This window comes from Streptopelia decaocto (assembly GCF_964273445.1).
Source record: "Streptopelia decaocto genome assembly, chromosome: 7".
NCBI lineage: Eukaryota > Metazoa > Chordata > Aves > Columbiformes > Columbidae > Streptopelia > Streptopelia decaocto.
Window position 1 is genome coordinate 8,851,237 of NC_138661.1, and position 22,737 is coordinate 8,873,973.

At 38.0% G+C, this 22,737-nt stretch overlaps 1 protein-coding gene across 1 annotated transcript in view; it reads left to right on the forward strand.

Moving 5' to 3' along the window:
• NUDT14 (nudix hydrolase 14) overlaps positions 1 to 22,737 on the forward strand; it is a 59,755-nt gene that overhangs the window by 8,071 nt on the left and 28,947 nt on the right. Inside the window, exon 2 of the mRNA XM_082058323.1 lies at positions 20,828 to 20,871. Within this exon, the coding sequence (XP_081914449.1) occupies positions 20,828 to 20,871 (44 nt within the window). The remainder of the gene's footprint in view (positions 1 to 20,827; positions 20,872 to 22,737) is intronic.

Sequence of the window (22,737 nt, forward strand, 5' to 3'; positions counted from 1 at the left end):
TCAATTATCAGCAGATTTTAATGTGCTACCAAGGTCTGCAGCTTCACTGGAAGATGTTTCCAGGTCTGCAGATGGAGAGGTTGAAAACCATCGGCTTCGACAATCCCACTCCGGTAGCCTCATCTGCAAGGGCTTGTCTACACAGGACTTTCCTGATTAACTCCATGTCTCATTCTACAACAAAGAGTCTGGTTCTGTTTACGTTAAACCATTTTCAAAGAACGATTGCACTTTGAATTCAAACCCTACCTTAATCCATGTTAACTTTCCAGCGCGTGCCCTAAGGGAGCAGTAAACTAAACTGAATGACTGCATCCACACAGGGGTTTAATGGAGTTTAACTAGCAGAATTCAAGTTCAACAAGGTACTTACTTCAGATTCATTTTCTTTATGTCCTGGTATAGACAAGCCCTAGGAACGAAAGTGGTTTAGTTCTAAGTGGATGAACCATGTTATAAAATCCATCACTAAGATTTTATTATATTTTTTTGGTGTGAAATAAGACTACTATGGGATATAAAATAGGCTTTTTTGACTTGTTTGGTACTGTCTCTTTTGTAGTAATTGCAGTTAGATCTGAGAAATAAAGTAGTATTCATGTTCTTCAACAACTAAATGCTTTATTTGTTTTTCAGTTTGGATCAAAATACATATGTTTGCTTAAATAGCAGAAACTTTTTCCCTGTACAAAAAGTCTGTCTTCTGAATCATAATTTCAGCTATGACATTATGTGTATTTGGTATGTTTTAAAGCAGATGAACGCTGTAACATTTTAAGTGTTTATAGCAAATCTGAATATTATGCAAATTAGACATTTTCTGTAAATGGGAATATTCTTCAAAATGTCTGGCTTTGATGGTCTATATGGGATGAAACCATACTTATATTCCTGAAAATGCAAGTGTGTTTTAAATAACATTTTTACCTCAACTGCTGCCATATTTAAAATACACTTGTATTTTCAGCTGTAACTTTTAAAAGGTCAGCTCCTGTGCTTTGAAAACTCTGTACAAGTTGATGTTGCATAAAAAACATTATGTCTGCTTTACATAGCAGACATAGAAAGTTAACTGCCCCTCTGGCTTGCATTCAGATTAGTTATTCTTCATAATTTTTAACTAAAGCAAGTTAAAGAACTCAGCTTTTTGGTACCGTCCTTCAGACATTGATCAAAATCTTGTTCATGCAGTAACACTAAAGTTTATTGAAGTTTAAACAAAGTAAAGCTCAGTTTTTCTTAGTGGTCAGCTCATGTCACACTAAAGCCCCGACCACTGATCAAAACAGCATTAATTATTTGTTTCACGTCGCGGTTGCTGTGTCAAAATCCTTTAAATACCTCTTGGAGCTGAGAGGGAATCTCAGGGCCTGTGACAGAGCAGCTGGTCTGGACATGGGCTGATGCCCCAGTTGACAGGTTGTTGGATTAGAAAGAATATCAAAGGCAGCGAGTAAGATTAGGGCTAAGTGAACATCTGACAGCAGTTTGCAGCAGGGGAGAACAGATGATAAACAATGGGAGTGGGGTGCGTGGGGGGGTGAGAGGTGAGAAGGCCATGGGAAAAGTGTGGCGGCAATCACTAAAGCTCCAGGTTGCTGAGCCTCATGAATAGAACAGGAAATGGGATTTGCTGGGACAGATGTGCTGAGCGGTGATGAATACATTATAGGGAAATGAGGCTAAACTCCTAAAGGTGAGAGACGTTCTTTCTCTGAAAATAGAAAAAAAGTTTACCCTCCTGGAGAAGTAAGCATTAATACTTGAAAACTAATGCAGAAAGAAGTATTGATAATGGTAAGTTTAATTAAATGGTTATTCTGCAGTAGCATTCATGATGAACTCTAGGTCTTGTACTTCTAGCATAACAATCTTACAGTGTTATTACATATATACTATCACAAGTATTTATTTTAAACCCCAAATTGCACAAATGGTAGAATAGTTTGAATCATGGAACAGCCTGAATGGAGGCTCTGACTGGATAGTGCTGAGATGCATGTTCTGTATCTGGCATGTATTATATAGCACTCATATAACATATGTTTGATCCTGCCACCATTAAAAGAGAGCTGTACTGACTGATCTTGTGAGGTCCTTCCAGCCTTACTTTTTTTCAATTCTGTAAAGTGATGGTGTGCTAGTAGAAAATTATACGTAACTGTTTCTGTTCCTTAGCATATTGTTTCTGTACTTCTCAGACTTATTTTAGTTTATATTAGTGATGGATTCTTTTCCAATATTTATTATATAATTCTCTCAGAAAGACAACAGAAGCTTTTTTTGTGGTTACTGATATGACTGTATGTCAGTTCACTGACTTAGAATTTCTTCTGTGGGTGTTTTTTTTTTTTTTAATTTTTAAAGAAAATTTCATTAAAAAATCTCTCATTAACATTTTGAGAGTTATTACTTCAGCAGGAGGATTTGCAGAAAGTACGATTGTTGACATTGCTCTGAGAAGGTATCGATATGATTTGTTCTCAGTCATCTAGAAGTTTATTCCACAATGTATTCTTCCAGTTTGCTTTACAAATATGAGCTTGCTAAAATAAAGCAGAAACACATACTGTGAGAGTCACCAACTGGAAAACATAAAGCTCAATGGTGTAAGGACAAGAGGTGACTTAGCGGTAATGGGAATGCCCGCCATCTGTCTTGCCTGACCTCAGATCTCTCACATGTGCTGCCCCTCTCCTCGAGATGAGGAGACGTGTATCTGGCCTCCTTTAGTCCCTCTTTGCTCCTAATCATGTGTACTATACTGTGGCTCTAGTTTTCGAAAGAACAAGGTATTCTAACTGGAACCTGGGATGAATATCTGTGTCCCATAGCCCAGCTTCATGGAAGTAGCTGTTCATGTTGCAGAAATGCCATGTGTGGTATTGTGACCACAGCGACATCACCTGAATACAACAATTAAAGAATCCATAGAACTCTGAAGTTCCAGAAGTTCCCCAAAATGAGTGATCAACCAAGATTGTACTTCAAGTGGCCATAATAATAAAGAAATAAAATGGTGGTGAGCATAGCAAAACGTAAATAAAAAGGTATGCGTGACTGATTCTGATCAGCATAAGTACTCTCCTAATAGTTCTGTTTTCCATGAAACTTTGATGTCTACATCTTCAAGAAACTGTAGCTGGAGAACTCACTATTTGTTACAGGCAGTTCCCATTTTTGAAGAGTGGTTGAAGATTATTTGCAGTTGGCTTGGTCACTGTCATTATGAAGGTTTCAGAAATACTGCAGTAAAACATAGAACTGTATATAAATCACTAATCAATTAATCACTACTTAATTCAATTAATTGAATGCTCATTGTATATGACTTCTAAGCAACAGGTACATTTCTCTGTACCAGTACTCTCTTTAAAATAGATGACAGGTTAGAAGATGTTTCCCAGTTACTTCTTGAATCTTTCTGTGTATTATTTTCTCCCAACAAGAAGGTGATGAGGAGATGACCATCACTCTGGGAATCAGATGTCCATTAAGTCTACCAAAACCGAGAAGTGAAATTAAGAAAACAGCAAAACCCAGAGTTAGTGGCATCTGTCACTTTGAACTGATTTTTAGGGGGATGGGGAGAAAGGAGAGGATGAAAAGCTCTGAGGATCTTTGTGAGGAGCGTCTGTGAGAAAGTCTTAGGAGAAAAATCTAAAGATTGTTACTAAGCCTTGGCTTCTATTAGCCCCCTGCTGCTGTTCTTCATCAAGTTGTTTTAATGGCTTTCAAAGCAAGTGAGTGGAAAATGGTTTCTCTGGAACTTTAAGGAGACTGAACTGAAAACTGTCATTGCTTTATAAGTAAAACACATCAAAGATTGATGGAAGAATTGCTTGTTAAACACGTTGTAGATTTTAATTAAAAAAAGGGGAGATATCATAAAAGACATCAGATCATCATAACTACCTAGAGGTGAAAGTTTAATGGTTTGTCATCTACTCAGGAACCTGTGTTAAGTATCTCTTTCATAGCTCTTGTGACCCTCTGTGTGGGTGTGCATTATACAAGATCTTTTTTTTCCAAGATGCTTTTCTTTCTTAATGCACAGAGGGAAAAGTACACAAGCATTAAAATACAGGTGATGGCTACTGTGCTTTTTAATTTTATTTGCCCTGTATTTAGGGATTATTTCTTCTGGTATTTTTAATTACCTAGTTCTTCAAATTCTTATGTATTTCTGAAATACTTATTTTCTCTGTGTTGCAGTGCATAAGATTTGTTCTACGTGTTCAGTGTGTGCAAAGTACATTTGTGTATCATCTAGTAATTGTGTGTTTCTTATTGTGAAAAAGAATGTGCCTAGAAAACAGCATTTTCACTGACACGTTGAGCTTCATTCTTTTAAGCCAAATGCTTGTTCTGGTATGTCATGCTGCAAATGATCAAGGTGCGTATTTAGTAAGCAAATACAAACAATTGTTTTAAAAGACTGGAAGAATTCCTCAGCGAGCTGATGAAGCAACACCGTGCATTATTCACTCTCCATCCTAAGATTTCAGGAGTGTTCCATGCGCTACTTTCAGTTTCAATTTGCGAGTTCTTTCTGGAGTTAAACACCTACACCTGTGCCTGATTCCCACGCTAGATCTGGTTCTTAAATGTAGAAATTTGTTTTTCCTAAGAACCTAACATGTGATGACTGTAGTTACTGGATTTTCTGCACATGATATGCTTAGAAAAGGTATATATCATCAAAAGCATAAAATCAGAGTGATTCTGTAAGAATTTCATGATGTACAAGATCATTTAAATTAGTAGGAATATGGATTATGCAATCAACTATACGGAATTTGATAACTCGGTGTTATTATTTTAAGGATTATTTGCAATCATATTTGTTATTTTAGCTGATGTCTTCATTAGCTATAATAGTTATCTGTGGACTTGAAATAGATGTAGCATTTTGGTTTGCTGCATAAAAAGTTTTTAGACGGTAAATAGGTCTGGACTATGAAAGGCCAGACACTAAGATCCTTATCACGTATTTTTAAAATCTTCTGATATCCCAGCCTTGCTGACTGCAATGATATCTTTGTTCCTCTCATTGGTGAGGCCATGTCTTCACTTGTACTTCTTAATCATACTTCAGGCAAAGACTAAAGCAATTTCACTAACGGATTATTTTTCACTAACAGATTTTTTTCTTAGAAAGTAAGGTGATTGGAGTTGCAGCAGTTCAGTGCCTTTTGAGCAGAAATACATGTTCTGACAAACAGAGCTGAAAGTCAAGATGTGGTAAAAACAGGGGAAACAGGTTAATTTGTATATTGAGTATAACATTGTAAATAATTTAAAACTTTATTTAGGATGTGAACCTATATAGCTCTTGTATATATTCATATCTTGAAATGCTGAAATGAACTGTCACTGTTGGCTTAATTCCATTGTGCTTTGGCTTTAAGACATACCTTTGTTATTATTTGGTCACTTAAGCTTGATGAGATTTTTAAGTAGCAGGATTAGAAGACAAGTTGTCTATCAAGTCTTTTGGCAAATCTTAGAATTTCCTACGTAGGTCTGCACTTAGCACTCTGCTTTCAGCATTGTAACATTTCTGACACTTTAAATTAATGGACATAGGTAGGCAGTTTCTGGCGTACTTTGTCTGCAATGCTTGTGTTGCTCTTTAGACTGATACTTCATAGAGCTGCTTTTTGTATGGCCTTTGATCTGTAACTTGTCTGGTCTGTACCACTCTGATAAGTTAATGTGAGATTACTGGCCTCCTATTCAGTGAAACCGGTCAGTAATCATTAGTACAGAAATTGCTACTATAGCACTTGATGGGATAGTTCCTCTAAATTTGAAACCTGTTTATCGCCCTGATTGTGTATTTAAACCATCGTTTTTTCTTATTGAGGAGAGATGGTTGACCCGTCAGTCTGGAGAAAGCTACTTCTTTTTATTTTGTTACTTTCTCTTGGATCTGTTTAGGAGTTAAAACCTCTTGGCAGAGCTCTCACAAGACTCACAGGAACGTACGAGCCTCCTGAGAGCATCACGGTACACTCCATAAAGATTAATTTGTAAAAGTAATAATATAAATGCCAAGATTTACGTGTAAGAATTATGTTGGAGGGGGTGGGAGAGTAGAGATTTAATCACACCCGGGCGCTGAAAACGAGTTACTTAGGGAAACTATTTCACTGAACGGAAAAACTGTTGGATTATTTGCTTTTGAAGTATTTCTCAGATGAATGCCAGTTGGCATTGTGTCTTCCCTCCCCTTTGTCTGTGCATTCTTCTGCAGCCCTCCCGCCAGAGCGGTGGCATGTCGTCCGGCACGGCGTTCAGGGCAATGACAAAGCACACCTAACACGTGTGCCTTGGGGAGAGGATGAAAGGAAAAAGAAATAACTTTCTGCAGTGTTTTGTATACATTTTGGGTCAGAAAAGTGTGTCTTAATCTCGCAAGGGAAGGTGTGTAATTGCCTGTAGTACTTGTGGAAGTTAATTGTTCATTCTCAGACCAGCCCTGCTGAATCTGTGCAGCGAATTTGTGAACTTCATTCTTCCTCTGAGGTTTTAGGCTCTTCTGTCTGTGCTGCGTTCATGCTGTTGCATGCTCAGGATAAATTCTTGGAGCTTAGGGTGTCTTGGTATTCTGTTGAAGTAGCCAACAGAAAAGGCAGTAAATAGTTTTTAATATGCTCACAGTATTCAGTACTGCTGAGGAGACACGCTAAAAATCCCGGGACCTTGCCTAGGAAAACACCTGCAGTAAGTGGTAACCTTGAGTTCCTGTGAGACTCGGTGTGCAGGAGGCGTCCTTCCCTGCTCTTACCTCACCATGGAGACACCTCGGTGCTGCACCTGGCTTTGTTCCCAACTTTGTTGAAAATTAGAATCTCCCAAGTGCTGCTTGCTAACCTTGGTTCATCTTGTTAATGCCGGTTCTTTGTTGGCGTGTACCAGACTGGTGTGTGATGCAAAGCGTACAGTTCATTGAGCTATAGTGTTCCTGCATTGATTTGACTTCTGCATCAGAAATATTTTGTCCCTTGTAAGTTATAAATAAATGAATAGATTTATTAGTTTCTTTTAAAAATCTTACTTACATGATCTTAGGTGTTTCTTCCCAGGTGCATTTGCAAAAACAAGTAACTTTGAAGTTATGCATGATAGATTGTTTTCTGTGTTGTGTTGGGTTTTTTTTTAATCCAATTTTAATGATGCAACAGTCTATACACAGGCTTTTTCTTATCACTGTGCTGCTTCAGGTGACATAGTTGGTTGTTTTTGTTTCTGAAATTAGAACAGTATTCATCAGCTGTGGTGGAAGAGGGATAGGTGCAGTGGAATTTGTTAGAGTGACTGAAGAGGTAATGAGAAATATTAGGCAATTGATGGTCATGATTTGCATTGGCTGAAATACCAGTGGCAACTTAAACTGTGGTTTTGTGCTGTTGTCAGTGTTGTTTTCCTGAATGGCATAGTGAAATTAATGATGAAAGGACAGTCTCTTTCCTTCCTCTTTTGGATGAGGGTCATGACCTAGGGTAGCAAAGGAGAAGAAATGATGCCTGTAGGCGTAGTGGTTGCCTTGGGTATGATGATTTTAAGATTCATTTTCTCCTTCTACTTGCTGTACTTGTGTTTGCTTCTCTCCCTGCTGTGCCTGCAGAGGTGAGGTGAGGTGAGAACCCTAAATCCTGGCAAAGTATGTGGGGTGGATGTCTCTCTGGGTCAGAGATTCTACACAAGGTTGCCTTCAGCAGTCCCAAATTCTTGGGAATGCTATACCAGTGAGTGGTCAGGGGAATCACAAGTTGTGGGATTATGATTTGGATCAAAGCCGTGCTTGTCCAGCATCATTTGGAGAGTCCCCTGCCTAAGGGGTTGAAAGGATATTTTGACTAATGAGCACACAGGATGAGTTCAAGAATATCAAGTGAGATTTCTCATCTACTGTGGGGTCTGGGACTCGCGATGGGTACTTTATACTGAATCTCCCTCTACCTTGAAACAGCTACTGCAGACATAATTGATATAGGTATGTTATGACAAGCGGAGAATTATTTCCCCTGCCTGTCATTAAATATCACTAGTCTGAAATTCCAGTCAGGCCCTTTACCTTGGTAACTCTGTGGTGAAAAGAAGCAGCTGCCATTGGGCCAGGAAAGGTTAAAACAGGTTTCCTGGAGACATTTTAAATTGGTTTTGTCTCTTTAAAATTTCAAATTAAAGCTTATTTTTCTTTTACTTAGCTGTGTCTCAGTAAAATGTAGCTGTTTGGAAAACGTTGTCTTAAGTGACCTAGGAGTCTAAGTGGCATTTTGCTTAGGAATTTTCAGGAATCACTCATTGAATTTCACTGAGGCTCCGTCAGGTAGCAGAGCAGAAGTAGTTTTATAATCTTTGAACAAATACTGCAGTTTAAATCTCACCACAGAATATGGCATTATTCAGTATAGGTGTTTAGACGTTATTTGGGGGTTTTGGCATTTGCCTGAAATGACAGGGGTTCGGAGTAAAGTCTAAATTCAGATCTTCCATCTTTGCAGTGAGTGCCTTGAAAGTGAAGGTTATTGAATGCTGCAAAGTACTTTCTTAAATCTCGTCTTTTGGAGTTGTCTGTGAATTATTATAAATTAAAGCAGGGATATGAACTCATGTCTCCTGCTCCCCAGATTCATTTATTACTGAACTACAAAGGCCATGTTTGTTTGTATGTTTCTAACTCCATGAATATGTAACAATTTATACAAATAAGGAAAACTCCAGAAAAATAAATAAAGCACAGAACACCTTGGAGTTCTCAGAAGCTTGAGGTATTTCCCTGGCTTTTATTCTCTGAGCTGGAGCGAGCAGATGTGCCTCCTGGACCTGTGTTTCTCAGCCTCCCAGGTTGTTCAGGGAATTTTACTTTTATTTTCCCTTGATGTTCACTGGATGTGTAATGTGTACAGTGAATTAATAAATAAATAAATAGAAAATCCATGCTTCTTTTCTGCAGGGATGTGCTTTTGTTTGTCCTGATGCAGAATTCAGAAGACAAAACATTACAATTTCTGATCATGATTTTTCCCAAGACAATTGTTTCAATTGCTTCTAGCTTCTGATCCTTTGCAAAGATAGGTGTATTAATCCCATTGAACATCATCGAGTCTAGCGTGTCCTCTTCAAAGATAGGTGTATTAATCCCACTGAACATCATCGAGTCTAGCGTGTCCTTAATTATTTGGCAGATCAGAACTGTAGAATGTGAGATGTGAAATTACAGTGCAGTTGTCCCTCTTTTGTGTGGCCACACGACTGGCAATGGAGAAGGTTTTTTTGTGCTGAGTTGGTTTAACCAGGTGACATCTTTAGTGTGGCTCAGTGTGTGACTACAGAAATGTTTCTGCTGTTTGAATACCGGACACCAGGCGTAAGCAGGGAAATTATGGACATCAGTGGCTATGTGAGATGTGTAATACGTCTATTTGAAAGTACAGTATTTATTTACAGAAAAGTATTTTGCTGTCACATCAGCTGAATGCACAGTTTGCAAATGATATTGTCTCTGTTGAATCATCTTTCATTATTAGGAAGACATTCCTTAACTATGTCCAGTGAAAGTTTCAGATTTCATGCTTTACTATAACTCTGTGGAAAAAGTAGTGTTAGTAATTTTGTAAATATGGAAAGTGTATGTTCCTTTTATCCCTCCAAAATATGGAAATGTGACACAGACTTCAAAGGGAAAACACAGTTTACTCAAAATGGGAAAATACATGCGTCAAAATTCAATAATATGACAGAAATTTAAGTAAAACACGGAACAGTTGAATGTTTGGTTTAAATTTTGTCATTTGTATGCAATAACACTAGAGTCTGATAACTCCACCTATTAGCAATTGGTTCCTTTCAACAGGATTGGAGTTAACCTCCTGGTACTAGGAAAGTCCCATGTGTGTCTCAGTTTATAACCTTAAATTATATGCTGACCTCGGAGTAAAATGATGTAAGAAAAGTCATAAATTTGACCTTTGTGCATATCGTGTTTCTTAACACAAGCACTGCATCTTTATTCTTTGTAGTATAGATTTCAGTATGCTACTGTGTATTTGCCTTGGAATCAAGTGTGTTTGATATGGATATGCAATTGTTCTTAATAACAGTGTATATTAGAAACAGAAAAACAAGGAGAGAAAGGAGATTTGACTTAATTTAGTGTACTTATATATGCTTAATTCTCATGTTTTATAAATTTCATTCAAAGGTAAGTGATCTTACTGATAGCTGAATGCCAAGCTAAACTGCAACAACTCCATTGTTGAAAAGTACACACAAAAACCAAACTGTGACCTGTAAAGTAAACTTCCAGAGGATTATAGGAGAAAGTTTACTTACACATCAAGTATCTTAGTTGTAATTGTTCTGGCAGTTGATGTACATAAAATGAACAAAGTGGCTTGGCCCAGTGTTGCATTAACAGTTGAATAAATTAATGCCTTCTCCATTGTTTATTTTACCTCCTAACGTGTGAAAAAATTGCACCTTTGAACAGTAAACTCTATTGCCATAACCATCTGTTTGCAGTTTCATTACGAACTCCTACCAGAATAAGCTTCACTTTGAAGAGAAAATTGATATGGGTTGTAAAAATTACAGTCTATGACCTTGGGTTTTATGTCTCTTGAGGTATCTCTGGTGTGGTCTCCATTAGTACACATTATGATTTCTTCAAGAAGTACCTTTATGTCTTCCAGCTAATCTCAGATAAGAAGTCCATGCCTCAAAGAGGTTGCTCTCACATTGAGCTGAGCACCCCTGTTGCTTGCTGAAGATTCTTAAATACAAAATGAGTGTCGTGGAGACCACAGCAACTTTGCCCTGCCCAGAACTGCTGTGCCAGCTGGAGCTGGCATGTTTTTTAGTGTATAGGATGATTTGTCCCCATGAACTTTGCCAACTTAGTCTTACTTCTGAAATTGTTAATATTGTCAATTAAAGCCAATTAGCAGCAGTAGTATTTATGCTTCAGATAGAATGTTCATTCTTAATGTTGAAAAGTCATCAGTTTGTGGTTTTTTGGGTGAAGATTCCACAAAAGTGCTAAAAACAGTCATTTTGAACTGAAATGTTTAAATATGGATAAGTTAAAAACTGCAAAATTATTTGTAATTATGATGCTTTTAAAATTAACATTCTGGGTAGTTTAGCAATGAAATCTTACAAGCTTTGTTTAAAAAACAAACACTCTCCCCCTTCCTCTTGAGCTTAAACGGCGGCTTGTTTAAAAAACAGTAAAATTCCATAACACTTAAACTCTTTTGAAGTAGTTCTTCAGCATCAGCAAGTAATTCTGCAAATTGCTTTTGAAGATGAGGCTTCATTTAGTCCAGCATGTGCAGTCTGACGGAGTGCGTTAGTGGGTGTGGGACTGAAATTGTCGTTTGGGCTTTTTTGTGTGCGTGTGTCTTTCTCTAGAACATTCCTCATCAGATACATCTCTACCCTCCTGGAGTAATTTTGAGTAGACCAAGACTATTCTTATTAGTAGTCATTGGTGAAGGCTTGACGTGTATATAATAGCATTACATCCATTAACTATTAAAAATATATATTAGGCAGATCAGTTCCCAGGACCTGCTTGCTGTGTGGTTGCACAAATACCAATGATGGGGTAGAGGCAGAGCAGAGATGTGGATCTGGGGTAGGAAAAGGGGCAGCCTGGGTTCCGATTGACTGATTTACACGGTTACGGGGCTGCACCCTGGGACTGAGCAAGCTTAACAGCAACACTTTGCATTTAGATTAGTAGTTGTGTAATATGATAGCCAAGCATAAGACAGTTCCCCAATACTGCCGTATACATTCAAAAGGAAAAAAAAAAACAAGAGCCAGGCACTGAACTAATGCAAATTAAAATGATTTTATTGATTTTCTTATTTTTTTAATTGAAGTGCATGGCTTTATGCCAGCTGAAAGCGCTCACTTTCGTTTTGAAAGATAGGCAATACTTTCTACGAAATCTGTAATTATATAAAAAGAAGACAGCTTTCTCCCTGCTTATCACAAATCATACCTTTAAAGTAGACAAAAAGCCTGTGCTAAGTCATTATTTCAAACAGATTTCATATGCAAAATAGCCTGTTCGGGACAGGGTTTTTCTTCTAGATGAAAAAATGGGATGTTAATTGTCCTTGAATATTTTATTGTTCCTTTGCATTGTTTTTTTGTGGATGAAGAAGATTTTTAGATCCAGCGTGGCAGCTCTCAAGCTTCTAGAAACAAAACCCCACCCCACTCACTTATTAATACAATAAAAATATTCAACAGGAAGCAATGAAACTTTTAAAGCGTACTGAGCAGGTATTTTATTTTATTCTTGTTTGGAAAACTTCACAAGTCCAAACTTGATTTAGCTTTGATTTCTGTTCTTCATACAGGTTTCACAGTATCATGTTGACTACTAATGCTTTATTACTTTAAATAAATGGCAAACTATAGATTTTTTTGGGTCGAAGATTTTTTTTTTAATTTATTAGCATAATTTTTCTTCGTGGCATAGTGCTGAAAGTACTATGAAAAATATTCACACAGTGCAAGGTAATTTGGTCACTAACTGTATGATAGTAAAGTGAAAAGCATAAAGTATTTAGTCTCGAGTTTGTCTTGGAGGTTCAGCTTCTGTGGGCACATCGGTCTGGACACTGGAAACTTTATGTATTGATTATATATTACAAAGAGTTATAGCATTAATAATTCAGCTGGCAAGAAATGGTTTATATTAGACTATAAATCCTCATATGATTCCACTGAAAACTGCTACAGATGTGACATCAAATTCCATTAAGCTGAAAAAAGGAAATGTAACAAGAAGTCTCAACTGATAGGAGCTCTTCTATGTAGCAAGCGGAGAAAGGAAGGAAAGGTTCCTTTCCAGATGGACAAGGGCTTAGCTTTTAGCATCCAGTATCTTCTTTCTTCTGGGTTTAGCACAGGGAGGTCTGCTCTGTTTAGCCCAAGAACTGGGACTCAAGCAGAAGTAGCACATCTTCAGGTCCTATTTTCCCATTGTAGGAGCATATATTTTATAAACCAAAAGTAATTAGTTACTGAGTTGCTTTTTGTTGTGAATTTACCTCTTGGCAGTTTTTATTGGTCATTAAAAGGTGAATATAACTGAAAAGCATTAAGCTAAGACCACTTAAGTAAATAAAGGCGTCAGGAGGCTGCAGGAGCTGGCTGTGTTGGTGCACATTTTTCTGTGTCATACTGAGCCAGTTCCCTGAGCGTCCTGTTAATCTAGATTAACGTGATGAAAACCCATCTAATGAAGTGACAAATTTGGTATTGTCTTGCCATGCGGTTCTGGATGACAAGCAGACACCTCAGCAAGAGAATGCAAAGTGAATTTCCAGGCACTGCTGTACACATTGACGTTAAACTGCGTAGATGAATTTATAGAAGATTGGTTTAATGTGAAATTGAGTGCAATAAACAAGTTTTACACATTTTTTAAAGAAAAAAAGTAGCCTAATAACTTTCAAAAAATTTCCAAGAACAGAAAAAAGCAAAATCTGATTCCCTTAGGGAGTTTTATTGCTTAGTTACATGTAAATCATTAAACAGGGACCGCACACTTGCTTGGCTTTGCTGACTCTGGTTTAAGTCCGTTATTTGTCAATTAATTCTCTCTCTGTTTTTCTTTACCTATAGTGTTTTCTTCTATTGCACGACGAATGGTCATAATCCCTTTACTTAAGGCCATGAACGGCTTTTGTGTCTTAGGAGTGTGAAAACCGAGTAAGTGGAGGAATGAGGACAATTATTTTTATATTATAATTGCTTCAGCTTCTCGAGTTTGATTTTTTTTCACAAACATGGAACATCCACTTCTTGGGTGACTGCTTTAAACCCAGCCCAACTGGTAGAGGCTGGGGGATCATGACTGTTGTTTGTCATTTTAACCCTCATGACTTGTGCATGTAGCTTATCTATACCATAATGTATTTGTCTTTTTTCCTTAACTGCCCGTTTGTTTACACCAACTTTTGTCTGGGCTCCAACTGAACTGTAAGATCATTGAACAGGAACTGTCCCCACTACATATGTTTAGTGCCTATCACAACGGGTCGCCAAACGTTATGTTGTCTCTCCTGTAATGTAAACAGTAAGAAGTTAATCATTGTCATGGATGGATTTTTTCCCCTCTCCTTTAGTGGCATAAGTTTGCTTATTTTGGACATATTTTCCCAACAGTTTCAGTGATCTGCCTGCTTAGCCTGTTACCAGTCTCCTCAAAAATTCGTAATACGAGGTATGAATCCTTTTTACTGAAGTGATTTTGGTGACTTCACAGTTCTTGGCAACTTCGTCTGTCCAAGCAGAAGTTTTCTGTGGATAAACATGGGAGATGACAGTGAATCACAGAATGTCAGGGATTGGAAGGGACCTCAGAAGATCATCCAGTCCAGTCCCCCTGCTGGAGCAGGAACACACAGATCAGGTTACACAGGAAGGTGTCCAGGCGAGTTTTTAATGTTTCCAGAGTAGGAGACGCCACAACCTCCCTGGGCAGCCTGTTCCAGGGTTCTCTCACCCTCACTGAGAAGTTTCTTCTCATATTTAAGTGGAACCTCCTATGTTCCAGTTTGCACTCATTACCCCTTTTCCTGTCATTGGTTGTCAGTGAGAAGAGCCTGGCTCCATCCTCCTGACACTCACACTTTACATTTTTATAAACATGAATGAGGTCACCCCTCAGTCTCCTCTTCTCCAAGCTAAAGAGCCCCAGCTCCCTCAGACTTTCCTCACAAGAGAGATGCTTCACTCCATCATCTTTGTTGCCCTGTGCTGGGACTCTCTCCAGCAGTTCCCTGTCCTTCTGGAACTGAGGGGCCCAGAACTGGACACAATATTCCAGATGTGGTCTCACCAGGGCAGAGTAGAGGGGAGGGGGAACCTGTCTTGACCTACTGACCACCCCCCTTCTAATACACCCCAGGATGCCATGGGCCTTCCTGGCCACAAGGGCACAGTGCTGGCTCATGGTCATCCTGCTGTCCACCAGTGGCCAGTGTCTTCATTTCAGTAGCTTTTAAAATTATTACATACTTAAATAAAGGAAATAAAATAGGAGAAGCTTTAACTAGATTTTGGATAAGTATCATTTCTGCATCAGTCATGTGTTACCTGTCCAGTGCTCATAACAAGAAGTTTGGTTGTCATTTAAATCAGTGTAAACTCATCATAAATTTTGATTTTTTGAATGGTCTGAACTCCCAACGGAGTAACTACAAGAAATATGTGACTGTAAACCTTCATGTTGAGGATTCTTTTTACACACCCTTGTATAATGTTGCATAACAATTATTACATAGAGTGAAAGGAAGCATTTAAAGAAGTTTTGTGAAAGTTCTTGCACCTGTTATGCTAAGATATTTTCAGTTTACTCTTCAAAATATAATATATTTTAAAATATAATAATATATAAAAATAAGAATATATACAGAATTAATAAAAGCTAAGAAGTATAAACTTTTAATTACGTGAGTATAAAGCATGTATGTAATACAGGGTGCATGTATGTGTTTCAGAAGCTATCAATTAATTATTTATACCTAGAACAAGGAAGGCAAACTTCTCTGTGCTGCTGCTGGACTTCAGCTCTGGTTCCTTGAAAGGAGTCAGTTCAGTACCCAGATAAGCCTTAGCCTCTCTCCTCAGGTAGCCAGCTGTGAGATAGTGCTTCTGTATTATGAGAAATAGTGAATAATTGTTTCATATTTGCCATCTTCATGTCATTCATGATTTTATAGACTTGTGCCATGTCAGCGAGGCTCTGTCCCTGGGTTGCGTTCAGCTGCATGGGATTGCCTGCTGCTCCACTGTCCTTTTCCCTGTCTCAAAACTCAGTAGCATTAGGAAGGTACAGCTCTTATTTATAACTGGGGCACCATAGTTCTAATTCACTTGCATCGTTTATAAACAGATCCCATTCTTTGGGACAGTCCTTGGTGATGGTCCTTGAGGAAAGGCCTACATCTATCTCTCTAAAATTGTGTTTAAGTATTATTCCCTCCATTTGATTAAGCTGCATCTACAAATAAATTGTGGGTCCCAGTGGGCCTGTACACATCAGTAGAGACCACAGCCTCTGGGGGTTTTTTGAAGGCCCAGGATGGTATCAGTGTCAACAGTGAGTATTGATACATCTGGAGACACATTTACCTGATGTATGAGCTGGTTCAAGAGCTTCTCAGGTGACAGACCATGTATAGGTGCTGCCCTCAGAGGAAAGGGACAGGAAGGCATTCAAGCTGCCCCGATGAAAAGCAGGGAATCTCCCAGGTGACTTGCTTCAGAGCATGTCCAGGTTCTGTCACATGTGGAGCATATCCAATATCACCATAAGATCAGTGACAGTGAATGTTTCTTCCTACATCGTTAGCAGAACGTGTCCTTTTTATCCTTATTGGCTAGCCTGGGCTAAGTCTCAGGCAAGTTTCTCTAGTAAACAAAAGTTAATCTTTGCATAGGTATCCTGACAGCAATTTGACCATGTTGCTCAGATGTTATAATGCCTAAAGCAGTGGAGAAAAGCAGAGGACAGCTCTGGTGCAGTGATTCGTAAGGCATTTTAGGCAGAGACAGTGTAGGCAGGAAATTCAATGGTATTTTGATTATAGGCTGCAGAAGAGTCCAACTTGTCCTCAACAGATAGTGTGAACAGGCTCCTGTCTGTAATTATGGCAATGAGTAGGTGCAGGAAGAGTCTTAGGAAAATGATTTCAAGGATGGAAGGAAGACAGAGAATGTGGAGATCAGGTGTGGGTGGCATCATAAACAGCTCTCTGCTGGCAGGAGTCACATCTGCTGAACTTGCATCCACTGTCAACACTTGTCTAGCAGAGAGCTCTTTGCAGTGCATGGTTGTCCTGGAATCACTGGAACCGAAAGAGGAGTTCTCCCTGTGCAGACTGTCAAGCAGATAGCATATTGTTGTAATTCTATGTTGTCAATGCCATTATCAAGTCGGTCTTGTAGGCAAGATGAACAGGACTTGTGACACACATTCAAATAGCACAGAAATGGCCATTTGTGTTCGCTTTTCAGAATGGGGGGAGGACTGTGCTTAATCTGGATGCCTTTTTGAGAGACTGTCTTTTTGACACCCTTTGGCTGCCTTTTGTCAAAGGCTTGGAAGAGTATTCCAGGGCAGCATTTCTGTGTGCCTCCTCTGTTGTTACATTTCCTTTCGCTGTTAGAGACAGGATACTAGGCAAGATGGACATCTCATCTGACCTGATACGGCTTTCTTATGCAATTTGTACTTATGTAAGTAATCTGTCTTCTGCGTAATATGAAACGAAGTTGTCTCACGTGCTGCCTCTCCTGGAATACAGCTTTATTCATTTACATGTGCTATATGCACTAGTTCAGCATTGCAACATCACAGAGCAACATCACTGAGCACTGAGCACAGAACTAGTGTGATTACTTTGTGATTAAAGATTTACCAAATCAAATATGTGTTGTACAATGTAGTTGCAGTGTCAGAATTGCTATTCTGAACAGATAGAAATGAAAATAAAACACTTTTGACATATTTGTCCTTATAAAACATCACAGGACCCTTTATCGATGTCTAAATCTCCCTGTGACCAATTATACTTACTTCTCTCACTTCATTGACAGATACTTTGGTTGTTCCTTATTAGATACTGGAGAATGGTCTATTCTAGTATAATGAAGATATATGTATGTTTATCAAAATGAAGAGTGTCAAGGGTTTGAGAGAGCTTTTGTATTTCATAAAGATACTTCTCTGTTTTGAGAGTATTGTTGACCATTGATACCTTTAATTCTTTCCAACTATCTGTGGTGATAGGAGAGCATTGTCAAAGGCCAGGATATATGGAATGGAACAGTTTAACAAGTAATCACGGATACATGGCTTTTAATAATATGATTCTTCATTGCTTTCAGCAATTAATATTTTTGTCTTGAAGATATATTACATACAGCTTGATATAGTTGGTTAGAAACTGGTTGGAATTAATGTTCTGTAAAGTATGTAAAGCAGCATAAGAACCATTGGTAACTGTTTACATGCTATTAATAATTAGCAACCTTCATACTAGTCTGTTAGGAAAGAACCACACATTCGGTACAATAGAAACTCAACGCCGTACGGTTGGGTTCAAATTACGTTTGACTTGGACAATAGGGCATGAATGGGGCTCAGTTGAGTTTCTGCCACTGTAAACAATGAGATGTTGGAATGTTTCATTTGTTTATCGATTTATTTATTTGGACAGGTGCAGGTTGATCATGTGAAATATTTTTTTATTCAAATATAGGCAGAAAATAGGTTAAGAAACATTGTCCAGTCAGTGTATGATGATAAGCTACATCTTCAGTGGACAGACTCAAATCAATTTAGCCTGTGTCTGGTTTTGAATTTGGGTCTTAAACTAATCAAATCACATTCTTGAGAAAGTGCTATGTACTATCCAGTCACTTAGAAAACACAAAATATATGTTTTATTTTCTAATTAATTTATGTTTGGGCACCATTTCCTTCTTTTAGTTTATGTTAAAAATTACGTGTGCGTCTGTGAGGCAGATTCTGCTAATGCTAATGGGGCTCATCCTTGAGAAAGAGGTCATTCAAATCTGATGGGTCCCATCTGGATGAGGATCATTCTCTAGGGTGTAATTTTCCTCAGCTATTTGAAACCCTATCATAAGTGCTCCAAAGCAATCAGGTTCTATAATTTGCAAAAGGATGGCGGGAGGAAAGAGCCAGGAAGACTGTTGCTAGGATCATACGTTAGGAAGTAGTATCACAGGACTAGTAGCCTAAATTAATGCAAGGAGAGCTTTAGTTCAGGCTTTTTTGTCTTCTCCATCAGCTGGACACCTGCATTTCTCACAGGTGGTCACTACAATACAAAGGGAGAGGATGATGGTAGCACATCTTACCATTTGGGTCAGGGGAGGGTTGAAACTGGAGAAGCAACATGAAGGTACTTGCAGAAGAAATTACCCTTGGCCCACACTTTCCCAGCTCACTTATGTCAAGTAGAAAATTGCACAGCAATCTGCAGACAAGAGGAAATCCCAGAAATACATGTCTTATAGGTAGAAATAATCCTACAAAAGATTGAGTGGACCTTACACATTTAATACCTTAAATGATCTTACCACACAATATAGCCTATCCTATTAAGTTCAAGTGTTGCAACACTGTGTTGTGTCATAGTTCTTTCAAAGTTGTTTCTCTATTTCTCACCAGGTAGAACAGACTGGATATATGCATAGCTTGATAAACAGAAGCTTTAGTATTTCAGTTCATACTAGGAATTTGCTGTCTTTATTTCTCTTTCAACATTATATTGCATTTAAATAATGACAGGGCTTCTCTTCCAATGCGTGTGTTTGATTCCTGTCCGTGCTAACAGAAGGTTATGTGCAGACACCAATGGAAGAGGAGACTAGAGTTTCTTTTGAGGTGAACAACTGTTTATAATTAGAGTTGTGGGAATGAAGGAAAACCCAGCTAGCAAGCAAACAGTCACTCGTCCAAAAAGCTTGGTAAACGCATAAAGCTCAGGAGCTTAATCTCTGAACCAGAGTGCTTGTTATCTAATCCCCACCAGCTGTTGTGTACTTGGTAGCCATGACATCTGTAATAGAGCTGAAGGGCCTGTCTATATTGGTTGGCACCTTTACCCACCAACTGAACTTGATTCTTCTTTCATTGCTCACATTTACCTGCTTTAAATCATTAACCAGTAGCTCAGGGTTTGATCATCCATTTAACCATATGTTATAACAGAGAGCTTGTGCTGCTTTTCACATTGTGTTTTAGGTATGTAGGTTTTCAGCAAGTCTAGCTTTTGCCTTGCTAATAACAGGTATCAAGCAAAAGAATTTCCTCTGGCTGCATTCTGATTCCTTATATAGACTTCAAACTGACCTAGGAGTGGAATTTCTTGTGTTATATTTCAGCTGGAAAATACTATCACGTTCTAATAAACAGGGAAAAGAAATACATACATGTCTCTGTCAAATGGTGGGCATGAATTGGTATAGGTGATTATAGAAGACAGAGTATAAATGTAAGCAAGTATGTATGTATTTATTATAACTGGAAGGATGCTTGTTTTCAGGCATTGGTTTCAGCTGTGCTGTAGTGGGTGTTCATCTTTTTAAGAGAGGACAGAAACTGGCCCAACTTGAGAAAATAATCCACTTTATGTCTCCCAGTTCTTGGGCGAGAACTGTGGCTTTGAGCCTACGGTTAGGCCGGGTCCTCACCACCACAAGCAGTGCAGAGTAGCAGCTGTTGTGTGGAACAGAGAGCGATCGCTTCATGTTAGGCGTATCATGGGCAAAACTACTATTTTGGGCTTTGTAGGGGGTTAGAGGGAAGGATGTCTTATTCCTGGATCCCAAAGGAGTTTACTTAGGAGGTGAGCCCTGAACTGTCCTCCTAAGAGGAGATCATTGCTAAATATATAAGAACTTAGATCTATGGGTTATTTTACTGGTTAAAACTTAGCTGCTTATGGCTTCCCAGCACCTGAATTATTAGATTGGGCATCTGAAGTTAATACTGTGGCCAAAATTGGGCCCAAAGATTAACATAGTCTTAAATTAGCTGTCAGCATAATATTGTGGATCTAAGATTTTGAACTGTCCTAAGACAGTTGTCAGCATCTGTAATACTTACTATCAAAATCCAGAATAATTGTCTCATAAATAAAACCAGCTATACCAAGTTTTCAAATAAATGCCTGTTAATATTTTGTTGCTTCATTATAGTCAGTTTCCAGTTGGAATTAGTTTTATTGATGGTTTTATTTTTTTCCCCCAGAATGGCACTAAGAAGTTCTGGGATTGTATGAGGACACATGACAGGTAACAGAATTAATCACGTTATTTCCTTTTGTCTTTATGTTGTGTTTCATAGTGTATTCTCTTCCATTTGTCAAATTTTGTTGATTTGTAGTCACTTCTTTTTCCTCAAAGTTCTCACATCTTGTGTAATAGTTGCAGATAGTTCTCTACTATTTTAGAGAGAATTAGCAGGAATTTTAAAATCTCCTCATGGTTTATTATCACTTATTATCACTAAGTTTTGTGGGTGCTTGACTTTGCAAATATTAGAGTTTTGTCATATGATGTATTGTGCATTTTTATGATCACATAGAAGTTGAAACTGAAAATCTGGATTGTATGAAATTTTCTTTTTTGAGTGTGAATGTATTACCTGAAGGAAGGACTCTGTCTTTCCACATATGTAACCTTGTTATTTGTGCCGTTAAATGGTCTATTCCCAAGCCTGTGACAATATTCTCTCACCTGCGAATATACAGTCCCAGGGATTGTCCTAACATAAAGACTGTTAAAAAGCAACGTAAAGTTATAGTTATTATTGTTATACTGTTTATTAATTATTTTTCCACCAGCAATTACTTGGAATAAGGTAGAGGTTCTTTTTTGTGTTTGAGAAAATCCTAGTATTATGCCAGCTTTTTTATTTTAATCCTCTCCATCACTGCTATAGAAAGATGTTTAAGGCAAAGCCTAATTCAAATAACTTTACAAACCTTTCAAGCCCTCTGTTCGTTACCTCAAAATGGGATGAAATGCATGGCCAGCAACTTTGTTCTGTCTTTACAATTGTATTTCTCCTATCACGGGTGAAAAGCAGTTAACTCCTGACTTCAAAGATCAGTTCATGGAAAATGATAACAAATAGGGTATATTTGAAACAGATCTAGTCTCAGAGTTATTAAATACTAAAATATTACTATGTCGCTTTTTAAAGTGTAAATATTTAATCCAGTCACTGAAAATATAGGTACTAGAAAATAAAAAGCAATAGTAACAACTTTTCCCTAGAAAAAGCTTTTCTAAATATATTGAATGTAAAAAGGTAGGAAAACACTAATGGCAAAAGAAATTGTGACTTACAATCAAAACCATGTTGAGAGAAGTATTCTTCTTATGTGTGAAACAGGTAGGTAAATTCAGTTGCATTTTTGGAAATTTTTCTCTGTTTGAACACTTCTAACTCCTTACAGTGAGGTTTTCTGCGTGTAGGTACCTGGGTTGGCCCTAAAGTGCCAGCAACACTTTTTATCAATATAAAGATTGTGAAGGTAAAAGTTTCAGGAAGACTGGGAAAATATTAGGTAGATTAAAAATGTCTGTTCTGCTTGAGAAGGAGGACAGAAAAGTGAGTGATATTTCAATACTGATCTTCACACTTGCTTTTGGAATTTGCCTGAAAGACAGTTCTGTCTTTGCACTTTGTCTGTCCATATGGGCATGCGCCTGGATTTATGATCACAGATACAAAGGCTGAAATGATAATTGATTGCTGGAAATTTAATATATCCAGTGTACTTTCAAGCAAGTGAATCCAGCCTCAAGTCACAGTGCTGAGAGCATGACTTCCAGATGAAGAATTTGTATTTTTGTTTAACTTTTAGATTATCGCTTTGTGATAATGTGTGAATGTAGGCAACTGACTTGAGTGGGGTATATATTAAAGGATCAGTTTTCCATGAACTTCTTGAGAACAGTGTTTCAGAAGGACTTTTGTGGACATTTTTAAAATAGTTGAGAACATAACTGTATAAAAAGGCTACAGCCACATGTCATGCCAGTCATCTCTGGTCACATAACATTTGTTAGCTTCAGATGTACAACAGCTGCCATCCTCACTTATTAGTGACTACTGTTGAACTGCAGAATGTCTGACGCTCTTTCACAAGT